General features: G+C 35.2%; 1 protein-coding gene across 1 annotated transcript in view; it reads left to right on the top strand.

Moving 5' to 3' along the window:
- The window catches only part of CPR5 (protein), an 86,793-nt gene that overhangs the window by 37,616 nt on the left and 25,885 nt on the right, over positions 1-23,292 (top strand). The window contains exons 4-5 of the mRNA XM_089804629.1: positions 19,265-19,321; positions 19,552-19,587. Coding sequence (XP_089660755.1) covers positions 19,265-19,321; positions 19,552-19,587 — 93 coding nt within the window. The remainder of the gene's footprint in view (positions 1-19,264; positions 19,322-19,551; positions 19,588-23,292) is intronic.

A 23,292-nucleotide genomic window follows, 5' to 3' on the forward strand; every position in this document is an offset into this window, starting at 1 on the left:
GAAGATGGAGGTTCCTACAACTCATCTACTGTTCTGTTGCCATGATTCTAGTCTCCCATATATTTTCCAAACTTCTTAGGTTTGAGTCAAGTCAATTGTCAATATCTTGAGTCTGAGTCTAGACTGCCTATAGAATGGCCTTTCTTCTCATCATTCCTTTGAGTTAACCTAATGCGGAAAACCATATGTGCAATGCATTAGCCCAAAGCTAGGTGATTAGGGTTTGAAGGGTTTTGCTATGCGTTATCCCGATGAGAAGAAGGTCTGAATATTCTAATAATTCATATTTTCTTGTTCCCAATGTTGTCGAAGGCAAAGATTCATGTTGAGAAGCAGTTCTTCATGAAAACATTCCTACAAATCTCTGAGAAACCCTAATTCTATGATCAAGTGTTCCATTGGAGGTGTAATCTAGTAGAATGGAGAAACCACAAACATATACAGAGCAAATGCAGTAGAGAATATCGAAGACTGAGGCTTAAAGACAATATGTAGATTGTGAGAATAAGCTACAAGCAAGAATTAGTTGGATTGAAAACAGAATGAACATTCAGAAATGCAGAAATGGCAAAGGAACTAATTCAAAGGTGGTATGACCCTTTTTGAAGTGAAATTGACGGTTAATATCATAGTAACACGGGGACGCGTCCCCCCCCTTTTTGCCCGACGTCTCGGAGACTTCAACGCACCGGAGACTTGGGGACTCCGTCTCCCCGTCCCCAGCGGTGCCACTAGATTCCACCACCTCCACCGAGGATGGGAGACATCCTGCTATTCACTATTTGCAAATTCAACTATTTATGTTTAATGTTCGATGCTCCAATTCAATGCAATGTTTCAAGTATTCAATCTTTTACATCTTTACATCCTATATTGCAATACATATTTTCATAACTAACATTTTTAAATACCATATCCATAGATATATACACCCCTCTTGTCCCCTGCCGCCGTCCCCCCACCGTCCCCCCGCCGTCCCCAAATTAAGGCCCCTCTGTCCCCCCGTCCCGGAAACTTGTCCCCCCGTTTCCCCGTCCCCCCGTCCCCCAGGGTGGTGTAACTATGGTTAATATTTAATCCGCGTGCATACGTCGCAGAGTTGACAAGTCAAATAGATGAAAGGAGGCATGTAATTGGCCAGTTGAAAGTCAAATGCTTACTTGTCAGTTGGGTCCCATTCAAATATTAAGTGAAATGGAGAATACCTTCAATTGTCAGATCTTACAAAGATCTACGGACGTCGTTATGTTGTTATGGAAAGATGCTCGGTTGGTAATTCATGCGACAGAGCAACGATTCAACACATGTCCTCTGGGCCATCACATTTCACGAAGCGCGGTCAAAATCTAGTCATGAGGTGCCACGAAGCAAGGGAGGTCATACGTTAGATTCTCTGAACAATAAAGTGATGCCACAAGTTTGCCACGATGTGCCTAGTTGGAAAAAGGGACCTGCGCAACAAACAAAATAGAAACTTAACATCATTTTATTACCGCTGTCGGATTAAAGAAAGATCTACATTTGTTGCCATCTCGCTATGTAAAGTTGTCAGGAAAAATGTCATAGCGACAACACGATAGTAAGACACATGTACTCGGTGGACCTGCGTGGAAGGTTATAAAGGAAATACAATGTTTTAATCATGATCGTTGATTTAAGATTGACGAGTAGAGTTTAAAAACACAGTGACCATTGGAATACGAAATAAATGGTTTGGTGCAAAACAACAAAAAAAATTTCATAGGGTTTTTTGACTTCCCAAGAAGCTAAAAAGTCATGCAGTGTTTTTAGGAATATCTCTGATTCAGAATTAGCAATGGAGAAGATGCCACGTGTTCGCATGACTGGACAATTTCATATTTGTTTTCCTTTTTACTCTGTGACTGTTGATTTGCCAGAATTAGAAAAGGATAATAGTAGACTATAAAAGTAATCTCATTTGACATTAAACAGGTCAACAAACTTGATGGTGAATTGGTCTGTAATTCAATTTATCCTATTTGCTTGTCATGTTTTGTTGTCCATGCATAGATTAGTTCTGCATTAAGAGTTGAAGGACAATTATATGTGATCCTGAGATAATCAGGTGGATTCAATTTCATTTTGATATTTGCAGTAGAAGTGATTCCATTTACTTTCCTCATATATGATTCTGCTTCGTCTCTTGTTCATTTCGTATCATGTTAGATAGTTTCATCGGGAAATGAAAGATAAATGTATATGAATCTATTAGTTATTGGCTGGATACCATTTCATTCAAGACTGATAATGAAAGCAATTCCATTTGCCCTCATGTGCATATCTCTTCATTCCTCTTTTGCATTTAGATGATAAATCTGCACTTAGGAGTAGATGTTAGAAGAACTTAAAGGTAGCTTGTGATATCCATTCCATTGGGTTTTATAGGTTGACCAAATCTATTTTGGCTTAGTAGTTATGAACATCTTGGTTTATCCTCTTTTGCTCTCAAGTCAATAGCATACCCCATATCCCAATGATCTATTAAAAACACAATTCATTTCATATATTGCATATAAGGGAGTTGTACCTTACAATTTAGATTGTAATGATATAACACATACACTGACCCATTTGTTGGTAAAATCCTTTTGTTTCCTCACATTTTAGGCATCTAGAGTGAAGGTAAACCCAATTTACCAAGAGGGACAAATTGTTAACCAACATGTTCTCTCACCAAGTTCTTATGATATGGCAGTTATTTACTTATTGATTGGTGATTTTATGCATACTCCATCACTGGTTTCTACACTTGGTCTGTTATATTTTCAGATTTGGCTCAACTTTTGGAAGATAGTGAGTACATGGGTATCATTCATATTCTTGATTCAGACTATAGTAGCAGTGTGCGATGGTCTTATGAGTTGGACTTCTTACACATTGGAGATGTTTTTGGTTTTGGTGGGGTGATCAGTTTGTTCAGTTGGCTGATTCAGGGCAATGATAGCTTGATAGACACCTATTTCTACTCCCAGGATCAAGTTGACATGCTTATTAGTGATCCAAGAGTTAACAAGATGGACACTTTGCATTCTGTAGACTATGATGAATTGCTTCATCATCTGAGACTTGACACAATTGGGTTTATAGTAGCGCAGCAAGTAGAAGCAACAATATCTCTCAAGATGAGATGGGATCGAGGGATCATAGTGATAGATGAGTTGCATTCTTGTTTTTGGTACCAGTATGGGTAATAGAGATGCGAGCAGACGGATATAGGATCGTGGTATTGGCTATCGACTCATGATTGCTTGAGGGCAAGCAATGTCGAGGAAGGAGGGCTCAAATGTCTCCTTCGTGGGACATTGAGAAAAGTAAGGATAAACATATGTAATATTAATTTTTTTTTTTGAGAGCTTAATGTAGAATTAAAAAGGGCCAATTTAATATTATTAAAGTGAGCTAAAAGGTGACAGAAGAGGAATAAACGAAAAGTCAAGAGAAGAGGAGTTGAAGAGTCATAGCTATGAGGATTAAAAGGAGGAAGCTTCATTCTTTTGGATTATGCTTGGATTATACTTGGATTTTGGAGTTTGTTTCGAACTTTTTTTGAGAAAAGAGGGAGCCTTGACTTCAGTTTTCCAACACCTAAAGACGGAAACCTTCAGGCTCTTCTCAGTTGATTAGATGCCAACCCAGTTCAACTTAGAGTGGACTCGAGACAAAATTCACCATTTTACTTATAGGTTCTTTTTACGTGTTTCGAATCTAATTGTTATTGCTGTTTGTGAGATTGGATTTTGTGCATGTTGTTGTATTGCTGGTTTATAATACGATAGCAGATCGTAAGTGTTAAACTAAGTATTTCTACTGGCTCATTTGCTGGTTTATATTAATGGTTTTGTTTGCATGAGTTATCTACTATGTGCTAAAATCTGCTTATGAGATAAATTCGAGAAATTATCCATTCGTTATATTATAATTGTCTATAGCCTCTGCATCAACAATTCATCCAACTTTGTTTCAACGACATTGTCCATAGTTTTGAAAATCATGCCCTCAAAAATTGCACTCAAATCCATAATTGCCTTCATTCAAATAAATGCCATGATCGCTTAGACTTACTTTTTGAGATAATTTTCAATTCTAGTCTACGCCCCAAAACCAAAATTGTAGATGAGCTTTACTTCACTGTTAACTCAAGATGGGTCTCATTCTTACTTTAAGTTGTTGGAACAATAGTTATTTTCCACGCAATAATATTCATCTCCAACTTATATCCACCAATGTTCTTTCTATTTGTATATCATGTTAGATTTATCGCTGCGTGTCTCTAGAAATACTAATTGCTATTGAGTTTGATGATTTTCTTTGTACTTGCTAATGAACAATAGATCCTCATTTATTAATTCAAAGAAGATTTAGTTCATTTATTGCTGATATAAATCACCCTTTTAGTATTGATGATTTAGAAATAGATTATTAATGAATGAGTTTTGGTCTTTATCCCTTGTTTCTTTAATCATTCTTTATTTATTCAATATATATATATAAACCTCAATAATCCTATTCAATCCTCCTGAAGAGCAGATCCTATTCGTTTCTATATATATATATGTCGATACACACACACACACACACACACACACAAGGTTATCCCTTGTAGTTGTATCAATCCTTTTATAAATGCGAAGACCCTAGTTGTCAAATGTCTGCTTTATATTGTTGTGATCTCGTTCCCCCCACGGAATACTACTACTTTAATCCATCTTAAATTTATTGAATAATGATTTCCAATAAACTCCCCCCTCCTAAACATATTGGATTATCAATGTATATGAGGTCTCAATGACTGGATTACTACCGCTGAGCATACATGGACCATTGATTGGATGTTCGATATTTAATTCCAAGCGAGCCTTCACAATTGATCTTTAAGATTGGATACTATGCTCCCACAAGTTGTATCCTCTCTTACAAAAGTAGAATACCCATCGATGCCTTTGGCAACAATATCATCGCTGCAATTCAATTTGTTGTGATATATAAGTAGATCACTCCACCTAATTAGTGCTTGTTGTCACTTCCTTCCATTGTTTGAATCATCAACTTACTATCTATGTTTATCTATTCCTTCTTGCATATTATAAATTATAATCATTGTTTCTCAAAACTTATCCATCGTCATATATCGAGAAATAAGGGTACACTATTCTTCCATGATATTGACTCTACTAACACCCCTATTGAGGTCTTCTCTCATGTCTTACAAATACTTGTCATAGTTTGGAGAGAATGACCAAAGCTAAGGAGGCTCCATTGTCAAATACGTCTCCTTGGGTGCACTGCTCATGGCCACATGATATTTAGGTGGCATGAATAAATATCCTGATAATTATACTTAGATCATCATTTTTGTATATTGTAATTGTTCTATTATTGGACTCATAGGGTATTTTCCGTTTGTTAGTAGAATATTATTTGTTTCTTATTGATGTCATCAATGAGTTTTACTAAACATCTTTTATGTAGCACCACATTCCCTCTTGGGTGCCACTTCTTTCCTCTTAATGCTGGCCCAACTTTGTTGATATGGAAGCATGCCATAGTCCTTGGTTCTGGATTGTTAATTAACAAAGATTCTAGTATATTATAAGTGATATGCCCCCGATAGATTATTGTTGTATGATCTTTGTCTTTGTAAGATCTATTGGGATGAATGTCGAGTGTATCTGCCATATTTCTGTATGCTTTCCCATAAGCAAATATGAACTGGGTTAAAAAACATATATGTTCTTTTCTAGTTGGATTGGTATGGATTTCTATTTGTCAAAAGTACAATAACCCAATCACCCTCTAGGATTTTCACATGCTTTGATACCATATTGTATTTTCTCATTATCTTTCCCCACATAATCTCTACATTAGAGGAAGACATTCTTCGTTCATATATGTAGATGGTGCCCTATTGCCAAGGGACACCACTATTTACAATAATCATACCTTGGTATGATTATATAATATATAATATATAATATAATAATAATATTAATTATATAATATATTATATAATAATAATAATTTTATAATATAAATATATATAATTATTATAATATAAGAATTGTATCACCAATGAAAATATAATATCAATATAATATAATATATAATATAATTTTTTTCAATACAATAATCATAGTCAACTATATTATCACAACCTTTATGTTATCTATGTCAGCTAGAAGGAGACTGACCATAAAATAACAGTAACATTGGAAAATCTCGTTTTTTGTTCTTTTGAGTGCAGCTTATTTATTATGGTGAAGATTCAATGTATCACTTGCATTGGAAAAACTTTAGAAGTTATTTATCTGAGCATAAGAGTTTTGTTGTCAGTTTTATATGCTCTGTATATTAGCCTTATGAAGCAGTTTTCAGCTCTATGTGTGAACTTTATTTGTGATTATCACGTATCAATATATCTTTGTATTGTGATTTATCACAGTTTCATCTATAGTTATCCCTGTGTTTGATCTGATGCTAGACAGTTTGGTGTGTGTTGTTGTACTGTGTGCAATTGTATTCATCCGTAATTTTGAGTTTCATATTAGTCAGTAAAGTTAAGTGGGGAGCATTAAACTGTAGCATTTATGCAGCGTCTTCAATGGTGCATGTCTTGATGAGAATGGTATTCTATGTTCTCTTCTGAGCACTAGGTTCATCTTTAGCAACGAGTATAGCATTATAATAATGGTTGCAAATAAATTTTATTGTGCTCTATGTGTGAGCAGTTCTTTGAGATTCTTTCTATATTGTTAAGAGAGATTATTGTATATTGATCCTTATTTCTATGCGGGTTGAGATCCTTCTGAAGAAAGATGCTATGATTATATCTTTGAATATTGGTCATGAATTTTTTTATATCATTGGGAATAGTGTATGCTTTTAGCATTGATCTCTATATTTCTCTTCATGATAGGTTGATTTTATGAGTTATTATTGATCTCTCTTGGTTTTGGACAGATCAAGAAGCAATGGGATGATGAAAGATTATATGCAAAGTAATGGAAACTGTAGAAATGAACATGGGATGTTGCTTGTAGTCATGGGACTGAATTGATGATACATAGAGGAAGATCATACACATGTTGTTATTATGATTAGTTTCCTTGAAGAGGAAGAAATGATATTCAAAGGGAGACTAATCAGCTTCAGAGAGAGCTTTCATGAATGATAGGGGGAGAATGCCTAATTCTTTGCAAGCTTGTATGGTAGTGTGATTGCTAAAGCTCTCTGTTTGGTCAACTTGGAATCAACTCTCTTATTGTGATAATCAAAGCAATGAGAATGTTGCTCCTGCGTAGAGGGAGTTTGTGTTGAGAGAGAATCTCAACCGTTATTATACATGCTGTAATGAGTTCTTCTCTGTGGAGGAGAAGTTTAAGGTGAAATCCCTTGTTCCACCCTTTACTATGGTGGATCCACCCTCAATGAGTAGGCATGGTGGAAATGCATTCTTCTCAGTGAAAAGTCTGAGGTGAAAGACATCATTCCACCCTTTGCAGATAGGTATGGTGCATCTAGCCTCCATGAGTAGGCATGGTGGACATACATTATTCTTAGGGAGATGTCAAAGGTAAAAGCCCTTGTTCCACCCTCTATAAGTAGGTATGGTTGATCGACCCTCTACAAGTAGGCATCATGGAAGTCATGTGGTCGACTCCATGACTTTAATGTTATGCTTTTATGGTTCACCCTCTAGAAGTAGCTATGGTGAATAGTGTTATGCTGAAATAACAATATTTTATTGAGAAAATTTGTGATGAAAAATTGTTATTGATGTTTTTGATTGCAGCTATGTGTGCTTGCCATACTAAAGATCTCTCTCTTGCTAAGAGGGAGTGTTGAAGATTATAGTCGCGATAGAGATCTTTACCTCTGATATTGCTAGAGAAGAGATTTATGATGATATTTTTGTCATGATCATTTTATCTTTCTTATAATCAAGTATGCACGATGTGGCATTCACGATGTGCTAGATGTATCACCCTAAATATCTTACGTTTTATTATATGAGGGACATGCAACATGCAAAGAGACATGCACTTGGAAATATGAAGAGACTCCCATTTTGAAAACGAAGAGATTTTTGGTTATGAAGAGTTCTCTCAATTCAATATATATATATATATATAATTGCTTTGTGTGATAATTATTGTATTAATTTAAAAACATTGTACTCAAACCTCTATTATTTAATAAAAAAGAGAGATTTTTTGGGTGTGGCTGAGCTTTTTCCCTCAATTTGGAGGGTTTTCCCAGGATAATTGTTTTCTTTATGTGTCTTATTTTTCTTCATTTTGTTTATCTTTATTTCTAGGCAAAACATTAATAATACACATAGTGAATTAGATAATTAGGAGCTTCGCTTGCATTTCAAGATTCAGATTGTTAAATTTGGAACCAGAAATATATAAAACAAAAATTACATAAATTAAAAACACAAGCACACCAAAGATTCTTTGGGAAAACCCTCCTACTTGAGGGAAAACCCAGCCACATCAAAAGTTCTCGTTTATTGAATAATAATAACCGAATCCAAGTATACTGCTCACAACTTCTATAGCTTTCATACAATTAAAGAATAAACAAAACTCCCTTTCCAAAACATTGAACTTTTAACCATACAAACAATGGATGCTACAAATAGAAATAATAAAGAAGAACTTTCACGCTATCTCTTGCAAACAAATACTTGATACTAAACATGAGCAAACTGATAAACAATACTTTTGACTCAATACATTCCTACAAAGGCAATTTGTGAAAAATAATAACCTTAGAATGATTGCTACAACAACCAGCCTGATCATACATCCAACAAATGATAATTTCCCTTCCCCGAAAGAATGACCATGCACAATAATCATTAGACTAGAACTAATGATGCTTTATATCTAATTGACGCATTGAGAACTTTAACGATTGGTACAAGATGTGTCGTTTCATTTAATAGATCTTCAATAAAAGGATGACTTCAACAATCACACCAAGTCCCTTTAGACGCAACACGATGAAATAACCGTAGTTACGAGAATGAACTTTTTTAATGAATGCTACCAAGAGATGGGAGTGAATACAACAATCACAACTCCTACAATTATGAATTTCGTGATGCTACATATGATGTAGCTCTTCAATCTGCAATAGTTAAGATTGTTTAATGAATCATAACCATGCTTGCGTATGACTTGGAGATAACCAATGGTGTCCAAGAAGCAATAGCTCAAATATGTAGGAAAATACAACCAAGAAACGACTGCATTCAGATAATGGGTGTTGCACACATTGCATAATTTTGTTGTATTATTTTATTTTATTATGTAATGTTGCACCTAGGAGCACCTAGATGGACATGCAACATGTAAAGATTCACATGGGATATAGTTGATGAGTTGTATTGTAACATTGTAATAATATCTAATGTAATTATTTAATATTGGGGAAAATAATTAAATGTTCAATATTAAATATGGGGTCAATAGGTTAGGTAGCACATGGTTTATGTAATACCACTTAGTGGTTTTGTGAGACTTGCTACGATATAAGCAGTCAGAAGGGTAGTTGTAGAGATATGAAAAAAAAAAGTTGAGCAAGACAAGGCTTGATAGGTTAGCCAAAGGAGCATTTGTGAAGGTTGGAATAATGACATGAGCTATGTGGATTCATGCTTGTTCACATGGATTGCTTAGTTGTGGCTATGACTTTGAAGGCTTCCATGGTTGTATTGCAATGGTGTTTTTGCTGAATAATACATCGTGATGGATGCTTTTGGAGGCTGAGTTTTTCCCTCAATGAGGGTTTCCCAGGGTACATCTTGTGTCACATTCTTGTGGGTATGTTGTCTATTCTTTTGCATGTTGCACACATTGCATAATATTGTTGTATTATTTTATTTTATTATGTAATGTTGCACCTAGGAGCACCTAGATGGACATGCAACATGTAAAGATTCACATGGGATATAGTTGATGAGTTGTATTGTAACATTGTAATAATATTTGATGTAATTATTTAATATTGGAAAAAATAATTAAATGTTCAATATTAAATATGGGGTCAATAGGTTAGGTAGCATATGGTTTATGTAATACCATGTAGTGATTTTGTGAGACTTGCTATGATATAAGTAGCCAGAAGGGTAGTTGTAGAGATACAAAGAAAAAAAGTTGAGCAAGACAAGGCTTGATAGGTTAGCCAAGGGAGCATTTGTGAAGGTTGGAAGAATGACCTGAGCTGTGTGGATTCATGCTTGTTCACATGGATTGCTTAGTTGTGGCTATGACTTTGAAGATTTCCATGGTTGTATTGCAATGGTGTTTTTGTTGAAAAATACATCGTGAAGAATGCTTTTGGAGGTTGAGTTTTTCCCTCAACGAGGGTTTCTCAGGGTACATCTTGTGTCACATTCTTGTGGGTATGTTGTCTATTTTTTTGCATGTGGATTTTAATTATATATTTATTTTAGATCTATTATGGGTTATGTGGAAACGTTAATATTTTTGTTCCAAGTTTCCTTACAAGTTGTATCATAGCTATAGTTGTGTTGTTGTAACCCTAGATTGAATCCATGGGAATGCATGAGAGTATAAAAGAAAGGGCAAGATATATGAGTTGTTTATTGGAGATCTGAGGGTGTTAGATTTGTTGTTATAATGGATGTTGGAAGATTTTGGGCATGTGAAATTGTTGGTCAAAATGGTTTTTCGGACATTTCATTTAAAAGAGGGTTTTAGGTGGGAGCTTGCACAAATGACCTCTTTCGGAAAAACAAACCTCACCATTGGATCTAGGTTGGCCTTTCCAAATATTTTTATATATAATATGTCCTAGTTTGGCCATGTGAAGAGAAAATGGAAAGGTTTTTTAGTTTTAGCCCGTGACACTTGTTAAATTTAATCTTATTGGAATTTTTCGTCACCAAAAAAATCTCAGTGAAAATGGTAAAAAAACTGTTTTGGTAAAATGACCATAACTTTATCTCAGGATATCGGATTTTGGACTTTTTACAGTTGTTGGAAAGCTAATTTAGAGCACTACAACATGGTGCAAGTTTGATTTTATGATTTTGACATTTTGTTAGGTTTTAAGAGCCCAAAAGTCAGATGTCTATTTTGAGCAAAAATTTGGGCATAACTTGAGCATATAGAGTAAGATTTGGAGTTCGAGTAGTCAACAGAAAGCTCTTAGAGAGCTCTATACATTGGTTCAAATTTGGTGCAAGTTTGATATGATTTATTTGGTGATATATTGATCTGAATGGTTTATGATATATATTCATTGTGGTAACATTGTGAATTTATGATATTGTGTATTTTTGAGTTTGATGTCATTGTATACTTTACCTATATTTTTATATTGTTCTCATGATAATACGGATATCAATGTTTGGTTTGGATATGTATGATGACTTGTTGGGTCTACAAGTTGTGCAATGTTGTAAGTAGTCTATATTTACAAGTTGCATTTATGACTTGATTATGGGTTGTCTTTGCCCATTGATCTTTCATTATTGATGCATATTTAGATTGGTGGCTTGGATTTGGGTTGTCTGTGCTCTTATCACATGATTCGCTGATTTGACTTTATGTAGAAGGGATGAGATGTTGGTACCAGGTACAGTCATGGTGGAGAGTTGTGGTTGACTATTTTATGCTGACAAGTTGGGCATTTTGAGAGTTAGTTGCTCAATTCATGAATGTGATCATGGTGCCATAGATTTTGGCATGACATGATTGGATATACATGTACATCCTTGATGTTCATTGGTTAAGATTCGTGATTTGGTTATGGTGGTATATCTTCTTGGTTGAGGATCATAGTTATTTGATTTCTTTTGAGGAGCTCATGATGTGCATATTGAGTTCTTTGATGGTTTGATGCCTCGGTTGATTCTTATGGTTAGAGGATGGGTTTTCATCATGATGTCATAGATAGCTTGGATACATGGTTTAGTGGGAGTTTGTGACAGTCGTGAGGTGGTAGTGTAAGATTAGTTTCTAGTTTGGTTTAATTTGTTGATTTGACTTCATGTAGAAAGGATGAGATGTTACCAGGTACTTTCATGTGGAAAATTGTGGTTGACTGTTTTATGCTGATATGGATGACTTGGTACCATGGTTGAGTGGGAGTTACTGGCATTGATATATATTTATTGAGTGTTTGCAAATGTTGAAGGTTTGTCTTAGATCTTGTTGCTGCAGAAGCGCCTTTGACATTTGCATGGTATACTTGTTATCTTCATGGTGTGTGGAGATGGTTGCATCTTGAGGAGTCATTGGGTTCTTGGTAAAGATGTGGTTTATGGTTTCATTTGACATGTTATCCTTGGTGTTAGGATGGTTTCATAATTATGTCATGGTATACTCTTGATACGAGTTTAGAGTTTTGACATGTTATGATATGTTCATATGGAGCATGTTATCTCTTTTGTTGAGATGGTTTAGATTATATTGTCATGTTTATGTTCTTGAAGCCATGGTTGGAACTTCGACATTGATCTTAGTTTAGTTTCTTGGTATTGAGGACATTGATCATTTGCTAGATACTTCATGATATTGCTATGTTGCATTTGGAGTTGGCATGGATTGATTGGCTACAAGTGCTCATGGATTCTTAGAGATGGTGGTGATGTTGATTTCTCTTGGATTAGAGAAGTATTTGTTAGGACAATTGATGGTTTCAACAGGAAGTCCGATGGGCATTCACCTGATATGGACCTGAGAGGAGATTGCTCTTAGATGAGTCTTGGTTGGAGACTTGGATATCTTGATAAGCATTTTCATTCCCCACTCTTGGTCTACTTGATGGTTTACCACTTGGGAGGTATAGCCCATTATTTCTCTCAAATGCATTATGTTTGTGTTTGTCTTTCATGGATATGGATTTTTAGCTATGGTACATGAGTTAGTTTTGGAGGGTTCATTTGAGAGATGGTTTAACATTGGTTATCTCCATATGCATATGTTGTTGTTATGCTGGTTGAGTTTGGTAGATGGTTTTATATTGGGCATATTCCTTAGATTAGAAATGGTTATTCCTTGGTTTAGCAATGGTTTATGAGTTTGATCTTCTTGTGAGAGGCTTACATCTATGGTTAGTTATATGGTATGGTTTGTGTCTTGTTGTGGCTTCTTGGTTGGGGTTTTATGGAGGAGATCTTACTTGGCACAATTTACATCTAGAGGTGTGTGTATAAGGACATGATACAGGTTATGATTTGCATGGTTTTCTCATTGTTCTTGGTTGTCTTCCTGAATGTTCGGTTTCACTTACATTGGACTTGAGATTAATTGGAGATTATGATCACTGGGTTGTGTTTATGTATGTCATCTAAGAGATGACATGGTTATTCCTTTATCTCTTTCTTTTGTTGGTTGTGAAGAACTTGGGAGAGTGTTGGAGACTTGTTATGAGAGATGTTCTTGCAGGTTATTGGTTTATGTATTATGGATGTCCTTGATACTACATGGATTCACTTCTTTGAGATGTGAATGGATTGGTTATAAATTTGACATTATCTTTTTCAGGGGAGCTTCTTGGTGTATAGTTGGCAGGTATTGCTCTTGAGGCTTGTGATTGAGGATTTTGAGATTCACTTAGTATTCTTTTGGAGGTATGGATAGTTGGATTGATTGACACTTGTTGTGGGTGCTATTTCAGCTATGGATATTCGACAACTACAGATATATGTGATATTTGACAACTACAGATATATGTGATTACTATTGGATCAGGTGTTTGTGCTTGATATTTTAGTTGGTACATCATTTTATTATATTCTTATGTGACAGGTTGGGTGGCTTTCTCTTTGAATGACTAATATGTATGTCTGGTGGCAGTGACATAATAGGAGGTGAGATCATTAATATTTGAGATGTTGGATACTTCAATTTTGTTGCGGGTACTAGGTTGGAGTACTTTGATCCATAATGGTGGATGCGCTAAAAGAGATTTTTCTTTTGTTCATTTTTTTGGCTACGGATTTATCTTATGCAATGTATACAAGTGGGAGGTTGTTGAGATAATGGGTGTTGCACACATTGCATAATATTGTTATATTATATTATATTTTATTATTTAATGTTGCACCTAGGAGCACTTAGATGGATGTGCAACATGTGAAGATTCCCATGGGATATACTTGATGAGTTGTATTGTAATATTGTGATAATATTTGATGTAATTATTTAATATTGGAGAAAAGAATTAAATGTTAAATATTAAATATGGGGTCAGTGAATTAGGTAGCACATGGTTTTAACATATTGTTTATGTAATACCACTTGGTGGTTTTGTGAGACTTGCTACAATATAAACAACCACAAGGGTAGTTGTAGAGACAAGATAAAAGAAAAGTTGAGCACGACAAGACTTGATAGGCTAGCCAAGGGAGCATTTGTGAAAGTTGGAAGCATGACATGGGATGTGTGAATTCATGATTGTTCACATGGATTGCTTCGTTGTGGCTATGACTTTGAAGGCTTCTATGGTTGTATTGCAATGGTGTTTTTGTTGAATAATACATGGTGATGGATGCTTTTGGAAGTTGGGTTTTTCCCTCAATGAGGGTTTTCTAGGGTATATCCTATGTCACTTTTTTTGTGGGCATGTTGTCCATTCTCTTGCATGTGTATTTTAACTATATATTTATTTAAGATCTATTATGGGTTATGTGGAAATGGTAATATTTTTGTTCCAAGTTTCCTTCCAAATCGTCTCCTAGAATACATTTATACACAATATGAAGGAGAAGAACCATGATATTGTTGTGATTATCTCAAGCATGCAAATAGCTCTTGCAGCTACCCATCTTCAACACAGACAACACAATAAAGATTAAAGTTAATTCAGTGTACATTTCGAGTATTTTACTAATCTGTATGAGTGTGATATTTTTGATTGATACTATTTATCTATAAATACTTGTTTACATATGATGCTTAGGATAGAACATAGATACATTTTACACACTAATACACAAGACAAAGGTCCTTGACCTAAATAGCTCGCCAAGTTTTAAATAATGGAATACAATCCTTTAATTTCTGTGATGACATTTCCTTTCAATTGATTTTGACTATAAGGACTAGGTGATAACATCCTTAGTGGTTGGATTGAATCTATCATTACTCAAACATCCAGTCATTTGTTATACCTGAATAACAATGACTTGAACACATTGATGAGTGTCAGTAAGATGCAATCTATTATTGTCTAGTTTAGCCCCTAGGCCTCCATACCAATCATGGTCTAAACTGGACATGCTATTGTTCAAACCCACCCCCTGTGGGTCGGATCCTGTTTGGAGGCAAAGGCAAACGGGACCAGAACCACAACTAGTTTGAGCCATGGCTGGTTTGGGGGCCCAAGGGTGCGAACTGGACATCTTAGCTTTTATTCATAAGATTTCTAGATGTTCCTTGGGCCTATTGTCCATTTTCTGCAGGTTTTAGAAGATAAATTAGGGATATTAATTTGTTATAACTTGATTTGTCCTGTTTCATGTGCACCCAAATTATTGGGCCCTTTAGGTATTATGTAATCAAGTTTTGTTCCTTTAAGTTTGTTAGCCAAAGGTGTCTGGGGATCCTTGAAAATTAAATGAAGATTTGAATTAGCATTTTGGAGGGAAAGTAAGTGTTCGATTGTTTATTTCATAGTTTGCAAACTCTCTGAGTACTCCCCGAGTTGCTGAGCAATCTATTCTTTTTTCTAGGTGAGTACTCTTATGTTTAACTCTTGCGTTTTTATAGACACAAAAACCATGAGTAAAATTGTAGATGCACGTAAAATGTTGGTTAAAATGTGTATTTCACATGCTGCTTATGCTATAAAATAATAATAAAACCATGTATTTTCTCTTTCAAATTGTAATTTCTAATTTAATACATTTTGTAATTGAGTTTTACAAATAAAATATGTTTCTTTAAGAGATTTTAATTTTTAGTTTTTTCTAAGTTGCCGAGTTTTTGCCAAGTTCAGAATTTTGGTGTTGCAGAGTAATCTCCTAGTTCAAGTCTGCAAACTATGGTCTATTTAAAGCTAAGACAAATTCAGTGATATCATCTATTTTTAAGTGATATTATTCTTCAAGCAAATTGGGCTTCTTGTTCATTTTCATTGGAGATTGGAATATGAAAAGTTAAACCCTTTGATCCTCACAGCTGGCTAGTGGATTAAAGCCCCTATCTAATATTGAGCAATTGCACTCAGAGATTGCTTCTGAATTTCATTGATTTGCCATTTTGTCAGTTCTTGTCAAAGCCTATTGTCTGATTTAGGTGGCTCTCTCTTGGTGCTAATGGATTGTAATCTAGTGTTGGCTTTTTTAGCACCCCCTTTATTTCTGTTATTGTCTGGCAACTGAACAATTCACCGTTCATTTGCAGGGGATTACAATTTATTTCTGCATATTTTGTTATGTTTATTATCTATTATGATTTATCTGATTTGAAATAAGATCTAATCATTGGTATATCCCGTGGAGAGAAATCAAATTGAAATATTTAACATCCCTAATTTGGGATATTACAGAATGTCTTTTAACTAGCAATCTCTTGTATGTGGAAATCTGACTTCTTTATAAAATTAGGTTTGTTTCATATAGGCTCACTGGTCTTGTATGCTTTGTTCCATAGTTCGACTTTATGCTGATATATAGGCAATAAGTGAACTTATCCCAATAAATCAGGGCAGGTGATAAACTACTACAAGTTATCACCGACCTATAAACTGAAAATTATTGCAGGTATATTGTCTATAAGTTTGAAATATCACCTATAAGTTGGACATATTGCCTATAAATTGGCAACTTATCGCTAACTTATCCTTAGACTTGGCAAGAAGAGGAAGGAACATTCAAACCCTAGGTACAATATTTGGGCTTTTGGTGTCTTTTGCATGCATGATAAGTAGATAAAATTTAAGTGACTAAAATATGTTTTCTCCCTGTTTCCCAACTATTTACTATTAATTTGCAAATGCTTGGTGGCGAAATTGGGATGGACATGTTCCAAATCTGCAAAAACTTGTCCTTTGCATCTTATATCAGCCATGAAGCTCATCCAATTGTGAGTGTAACTGGAGCTTATTCGAGGCCATTCACACAAAAAAGAGGAACAAGTTAAAATAGAAACGCCTCAATGACCTTGTTTATGTGTATTATTACCTTAAGTTGTTCATAAGAAAGGTAGAGTCAGCAGCAGCTAGTCCACTTGATTTGGATGACATAGATCCCTGTTGTGATTGGACATCACAGGTTTCACCTCCATTGTTCACAGATGCTGAGATCTGTCATTTGGAGATGTAAGCTGTGGAGGAGGATAGATTTGTATTCGGGCTGGATGACATTGAGGAGAATGAGGGCATTGAGAGTGAGTAGGATGCTGATATCGAGGAGGCATTGCCAGTGTCAACATCATCTACATCCAGGATGGAGGTCTACCCACAACCACAACAGTCTTCTAGGGCTAGATTCCCTCCCACTCAAGTAGTTTTTACTAGAGTTGCTGGGAAGGGGAAGAGGATATTTTACTTGACACTTGTATTTGTTTATAGTTTTATAAAGACAATGTGCTATATTTAGTTTGCTTTAGAGTTCAGACTATCAGACTATGGCTATGTGACATCATCATTCCACTTGAAGATGCAATTTTGTATCCTATTTGCATTTATATATACCTAGGGCTAGATCAACTTGTTTGGTTTGTTTGCACATTTATTGACTAGTTAGATGCATCTTCTTATTGAATTATGCAAAAAAAAGCATTTCCAATTAAATTTAAGCAACTTTTTAAGTTCTTGATATTTTCCCGATAAGTTCCTGACTTATCTCCGATATTTTTTTTCTCCCTTGGCGATAAGTTGCTGATAATGATAAGTTGAACTATGCTTTGCTCTATTCTAAAGTGAGGTTTCATGATGTGCTTGCATGGAACTTCTTAAATGATGCGCCCTCTCTAAATAATCCTTGTGCCCAGACTTCTAACTCTAATTGAAATTTATCTTTGACCCATGAATATTGTATATAAAATACAATCCTCTTGAGATTTTCTAAGAGAAAAGTAGTGTGATAATTAGACCAGTCTTTAATTAATTATTCTCTATGCAACAATTCATTTACTCCTCTTCAACATTCTCATGAATATATAGGCTCATCCCAATTTATGTTTGATGCAACCGTTTATGCATTAGTTAAAGGATGATAGGCGAGTTGTTTTTATTCAGAATCCTCTCGTCAATTTGATGTCAAAAATTACCGTGTGGTGGGTGCAACCATCTAGTGCCTCTTTCCAAATTTTGTAGATTTTGATCTTTGGCGATCATCTTTAGCTTTGATCCAACTAAGCAGTAATTTTTTTATTAATTAATTTAATAGTTTGGAAATGTTATATGAAATTTGATGGTTGTAGAATATGGCATTGTACATCCACAAATGTATTGCTTAGTATGTGCTTGGGAGGCGTAAGGATTGCTATATTTAATTGGAGTACTTTGCATCTTTCCTGGTTGATTATCTATGTTTTTGTAGTCTTAATGTTAAGAAGATTAAATGTATATTAGTATATGAATGCCACATAAATGCATTTCCATCAATAATTTGTATTTTATATCGAGATCCTTTGAACTTCTTTTCCATTGACTTCCTTAAAAGTTACACTGCTACGTGAGGTTCATTTGCCATGGTGTTAGGGGACACAATCTAGGAGGAGAGCTTAGGACTCTTTTAGGAATGATCAGCCAGTCACCTGGGGCTTCAACTCAATGATTCTTCTCAGGCTATTTTGTGATGATAAGTGGAGATGGTATTGTTTCTTCAGGTTTGAGTCTTACTGACAAAGTGGGACAGCATTGGTCTTCTTTCATCGTCCCTTGCTTGATAATCACCAGCTTTTTGTGTCTTTTGAGGTTTCCTTCATGGGTCTTTTATATTGGTGCCATGCCTTATGTCTGTCGTCTCTAACCATTTTAGTCATACCATCTCTTGCATTGGTTATTACTCTGTGTACTTTTTATTTACTTATACCTTTTTACCCTAGCATTTCCCTTTTGTAGCTGATTGTAGTTATGGGTCTCAATGGCCACTTTTGGTTATTCACAAACATTAACATTCTTGGTGTCTTTCTTTCTGAATCATTCTGCAATGATATGTATATACAATATCCTTAAATTTCATTTCATTTAAAACTTATATAGGGAGAATCCACTTATCTATCGCTCACATTATTAGCATTGTATCATTATACAGATTCTGGCAAGCAATTATTGTTTGAAAGAGGAGTTTTCAGCAGAAGAGATATCAGAGGTACCAATCTTTTAAGCATTTTCCTGTAGAAGCTTACTTCTAGGAAACAAATCCTGGATGTTCATCAATATACATTGGGAGTTTAGGTTCTCTTAAGGTTTCACTAATTATGATTTAGAGGTTCTATTACAGTGTGCATGTTTTCTCTATGTATAAGTGCTCTAAGAGATTTTTAATTTAGCTCGTTTAGTCCAGTAGAATTTTCATTAATTATAATGATCTATTTGCAGCTTTTGGGTTTTGCAATAAAGGAATCTCTAAACAAGGTCAGTATACCATTCCAAGTGTTTTCAAAAACAAAATTTACTCTAAAGAAGTATTTGCTTCACCGGTAAGTTTTCCCCTTCAAGTAAGAAATAGTGTGAATTGATAAAGATCAACTAGAATTCTAAATCTTAATCATAAATCTCATTTTTCTTTATCAAAATATCCATTTTATAATCTGCTTTGTAAGATCTAAACATTTTAGCTATAGTACTATACATTTAACTGATGTAAATGTTCACAATAATTTAGAATATTTTATGGTGTATTGCATCTGTGAGCTAAAAACTGGATAAAATGATAAAACTTCTTACATTCAACAAAGACAAAGCGAGATATATATCTGGTGATGGAACCAGAACCTTGACTTGATCACACTTACCAATATGTAAAATATATGAAGAAAATAAAACACGAAGAGACTTCTGAAGAAAAAAATCACAGACAGATTCTTGTAAAACAGTTAATTGTAGCTCTCTTTGAACAGATGAGAACATTGGCAAAGTAGTGGATCTGCTTAATATTTAATAATCATAGCACAGGAAATTACTCATTATTAATATACAGAATTTCCATACTTTTGAATTTAGATCTTGAATTTGATGGTTTCTAGAATGGATTCTCCTTGCTGACTTAATAAATCAATGCATCTGTGTGGGCTGTGAAAATCTCTACTTAGATCACAAAATAAGGTACCAAAACAATAAGTATAGTTCTTCTAATATAAACAACTAGAAGAATCACTACAGTTTTAAATGGTAGAAATTTGAAAGCTACTAAACTTATTGAAGTCCTGTACATGCTATGACTATGCCCTGACCAGGTAGCCTGCTAAATCTACAAGACACTTCCGCAAAATTGGCCATTGTAATACTACTTTGCCACCCATTACTGAAACATTATCATCTTGACAACGCAAGCCATCATCCAGAAAATGGTATGCATGAGCACAAGCTGTTTCCAAGCCTGCAAAATGCCACAACACCACTCTGTCTAGCATTCTCATGGTGACTACGTACCACTGAAATGTAATACATGGTCAATCAGAACTTAGAAGGATGTTTGACTGCAATGGTCACGTAGTTGGAACTGTCTAGCCCTAATTCCTCCTTGATGACCTTATCAGAGTCCTTGCTCATTCATAATCTCTTTCAAGTAGTTGAAATACCTGAAAAAGATCGCCCTGCCTGCTTTATAAGGACTGATTGGTTCCTGAAGGGATCATGGGTTCAGGATATCACTTCATTATTCTGTGTTTTTACTTTCTGTACATGCTATGACTATGCCCTGACTACGTAGTCTGCTAAACCTGCAAGACATGTCAAACAAAGCGGCCATTGTAAAACTGCTTGGCTGTCTGCCTGCAAATGCCACAACTACCATTCCATCTAGCAGCCTCATTGTAACTGGGGACCACTGAAATGTAATGCATGGTCAATTAGAAGGGCCATGCAGATGGAACTTTATAGCCTTAATTCCTCCTTGTTGATCTTATCAGGACCCTCATTCATTCGTAATCTCTTTCAAGGAGTTGAAAACACCTGAAATGGATTGCCCCATCTGGTTTAAAAGGAATATGATAATTGATTTATTCCCTGAGTTCATAGATTCAGGATATGGATTTCAACTATTCTGTGTTTTCACTTAGATGGTAAATAGTTTCTGATCCATGATTACCTATTCCTGAGTATTTTGAGGTCCCAATTTTGGTCCTTAAGGGGCTTTGGGTCTTCCTACAAGCTATTCTGTTCATCAACGGCCATCCTAATAGCCAATCATACCTTATCTTACATGGTTGCAGAGGGGCAAGTGTAATAGGAAAGTTTTTGATTGCCCGGCAAACTCAGTAGAATTAAGTGTTCCATGGGGATGTGGAAGGGAGTTATCCCTCGGCATCCCCCATTTCCTGAGATTTTTTCACATCCCAGGAATGCCAGGACAGCCCTGTCAACTGTTTTGAAAAAAAGAAAATATAACATATTTTTTGGGACAAATGGGGCCATATTCAAACATTATTTTCAGGGTCCTTGAAATATGACTCAGTTATTCATATGTACATTTCATATTTATATTTCAGTGTTTCAATGAATTTTGAATTTTAATTTTAAATGGGCAGAATCGGATGTTCATCTTTAGTCCAATGTTATAGATATTATTTTAAGTTTTATTTATTTAAAATGTTTAAAGTGTTTAGGAGTTTAATTACAAATTTTTCAATCCATAAATATATAAAAAAATTGCTCTCCCTGCTATTCCGACTGTAGAAATTGGGATTTTTTGACCAATCAGAATGAATTCTCATGTTCCTCTACAACCATTCTGGATACTTACATTTGTAAAAATAGAAGAAAATGTTTTTCCAAATTTAGAAAAACTGTTATTTTAAGTCTGTTTTTTTCACAATTTACTTATACAGTCATACTGTTAGCTGATACTTGAAAAGTTTTTTTTTTTTCCAATATTTTCATTCTGTTGTATGTTTGAATCTTGAAACTTGACAATCGACAATTGCACATTCAAATGATGTACATTTAAGAAAAACTAAGCATTCTAAGTTCTTGAAACTTGACAACCGACAGTTGCACTTTCAAATGATGTACATTTAAGGAAAACTAAGCATTCGAAGGTTTCATTTCCATCAACAAGTTTGAGTAAGAAACCTCTTGCCAAGCTAACCTGACGCAAGGCTGGTAGGGAAGGAGCCAATCAGGGATTAGAACCAATCAACTAACAGCTTGCCATGAGTACACGAGAGAAAACACAGAATTGCAGCAAAGGGACTATAGAACTTTATAGATTTACCAATGATAAAATATGCCATCAACTAGCAACAACATGCTCGGCTGTAAGGCCTTCTTGGTTGTGGCCATACAATGACAGCACAACATCAGAGTTTGAAACTCGCAATCTTCTATCCTACTTTCCATGCTACTTTCCTACATTGAATCCAAGTTCTTATATAGCAAGCTAGGCCACAAGTCGGCCAGTCAGGCAATTAATTACAATATAGGCCCTCCTTTGGAGTTGTAAACCATAACTCAAGAAATGGGCATCGATTGTTCACACGCTCTTAGAGGTAGGTCCAAACACAATCAAGGAGTCGACTCTCAACCGTGCAAGACGCCAAGTCAACATAGGAAACCGCACTGAAAGAATTGACACACCTCGTTGGAAGAAAACTTCAGGAACAACAACCGGAGAAATCAGCACAAAATTCGAAGAAAATGACTCATCAACTTTTGTGCTCTTAGGTTAAGGATCAAAAATAGGTCCATAACAAGATGTTGACGACGTACAACTCAAAACTCCAAGAAGCAACGACTACTTCACGAACAACAGGCTGGTACAAAAAACAAGAAATGTTTTTGGTTGACGAAAGATTTCTCATTGACTTAAGATGCTCCTGCATCAGACACTTGTGGTAAGTAAAGAACTGATGCACACAATAGGTAAACCTGATGCTCTAACTTGAATCATAAAGATCCAACTCAGCTTGTGTTATCCACTAACTGTCTTCGACTGGTTTATCTTTCAATTGAACAAGGTATTCCATGTAGTCTTTTCCGCTATAATATCACACAAGACTTCGTCATAATAATTCTCAATCTTGAATTAAATGAGGCATTGCTCACTTATAAGTAACTTATGCTCCTTTTGGATCCAAGCGACATGATAAGGCTTTGGATGTCTCAACCGCTGCAATTGCA

The sequence above is a fragment of the Cupressus sempervirens genome, chromosome 10, assembly GCF_028749045.1.
Source record: "Cupressus sempervirens isolate cs-2001-9-10 chromosome 10, ASM2874904v1, whole genome shotgun sequence".
Taxonomy (NCBI): domain Eukaryota; kingdom Viridiplantae; phylum Streptophyta; class Pinopsida; order Cupressales; family Cupressaceae; genus Cupressus; species Cupressus sempervirens.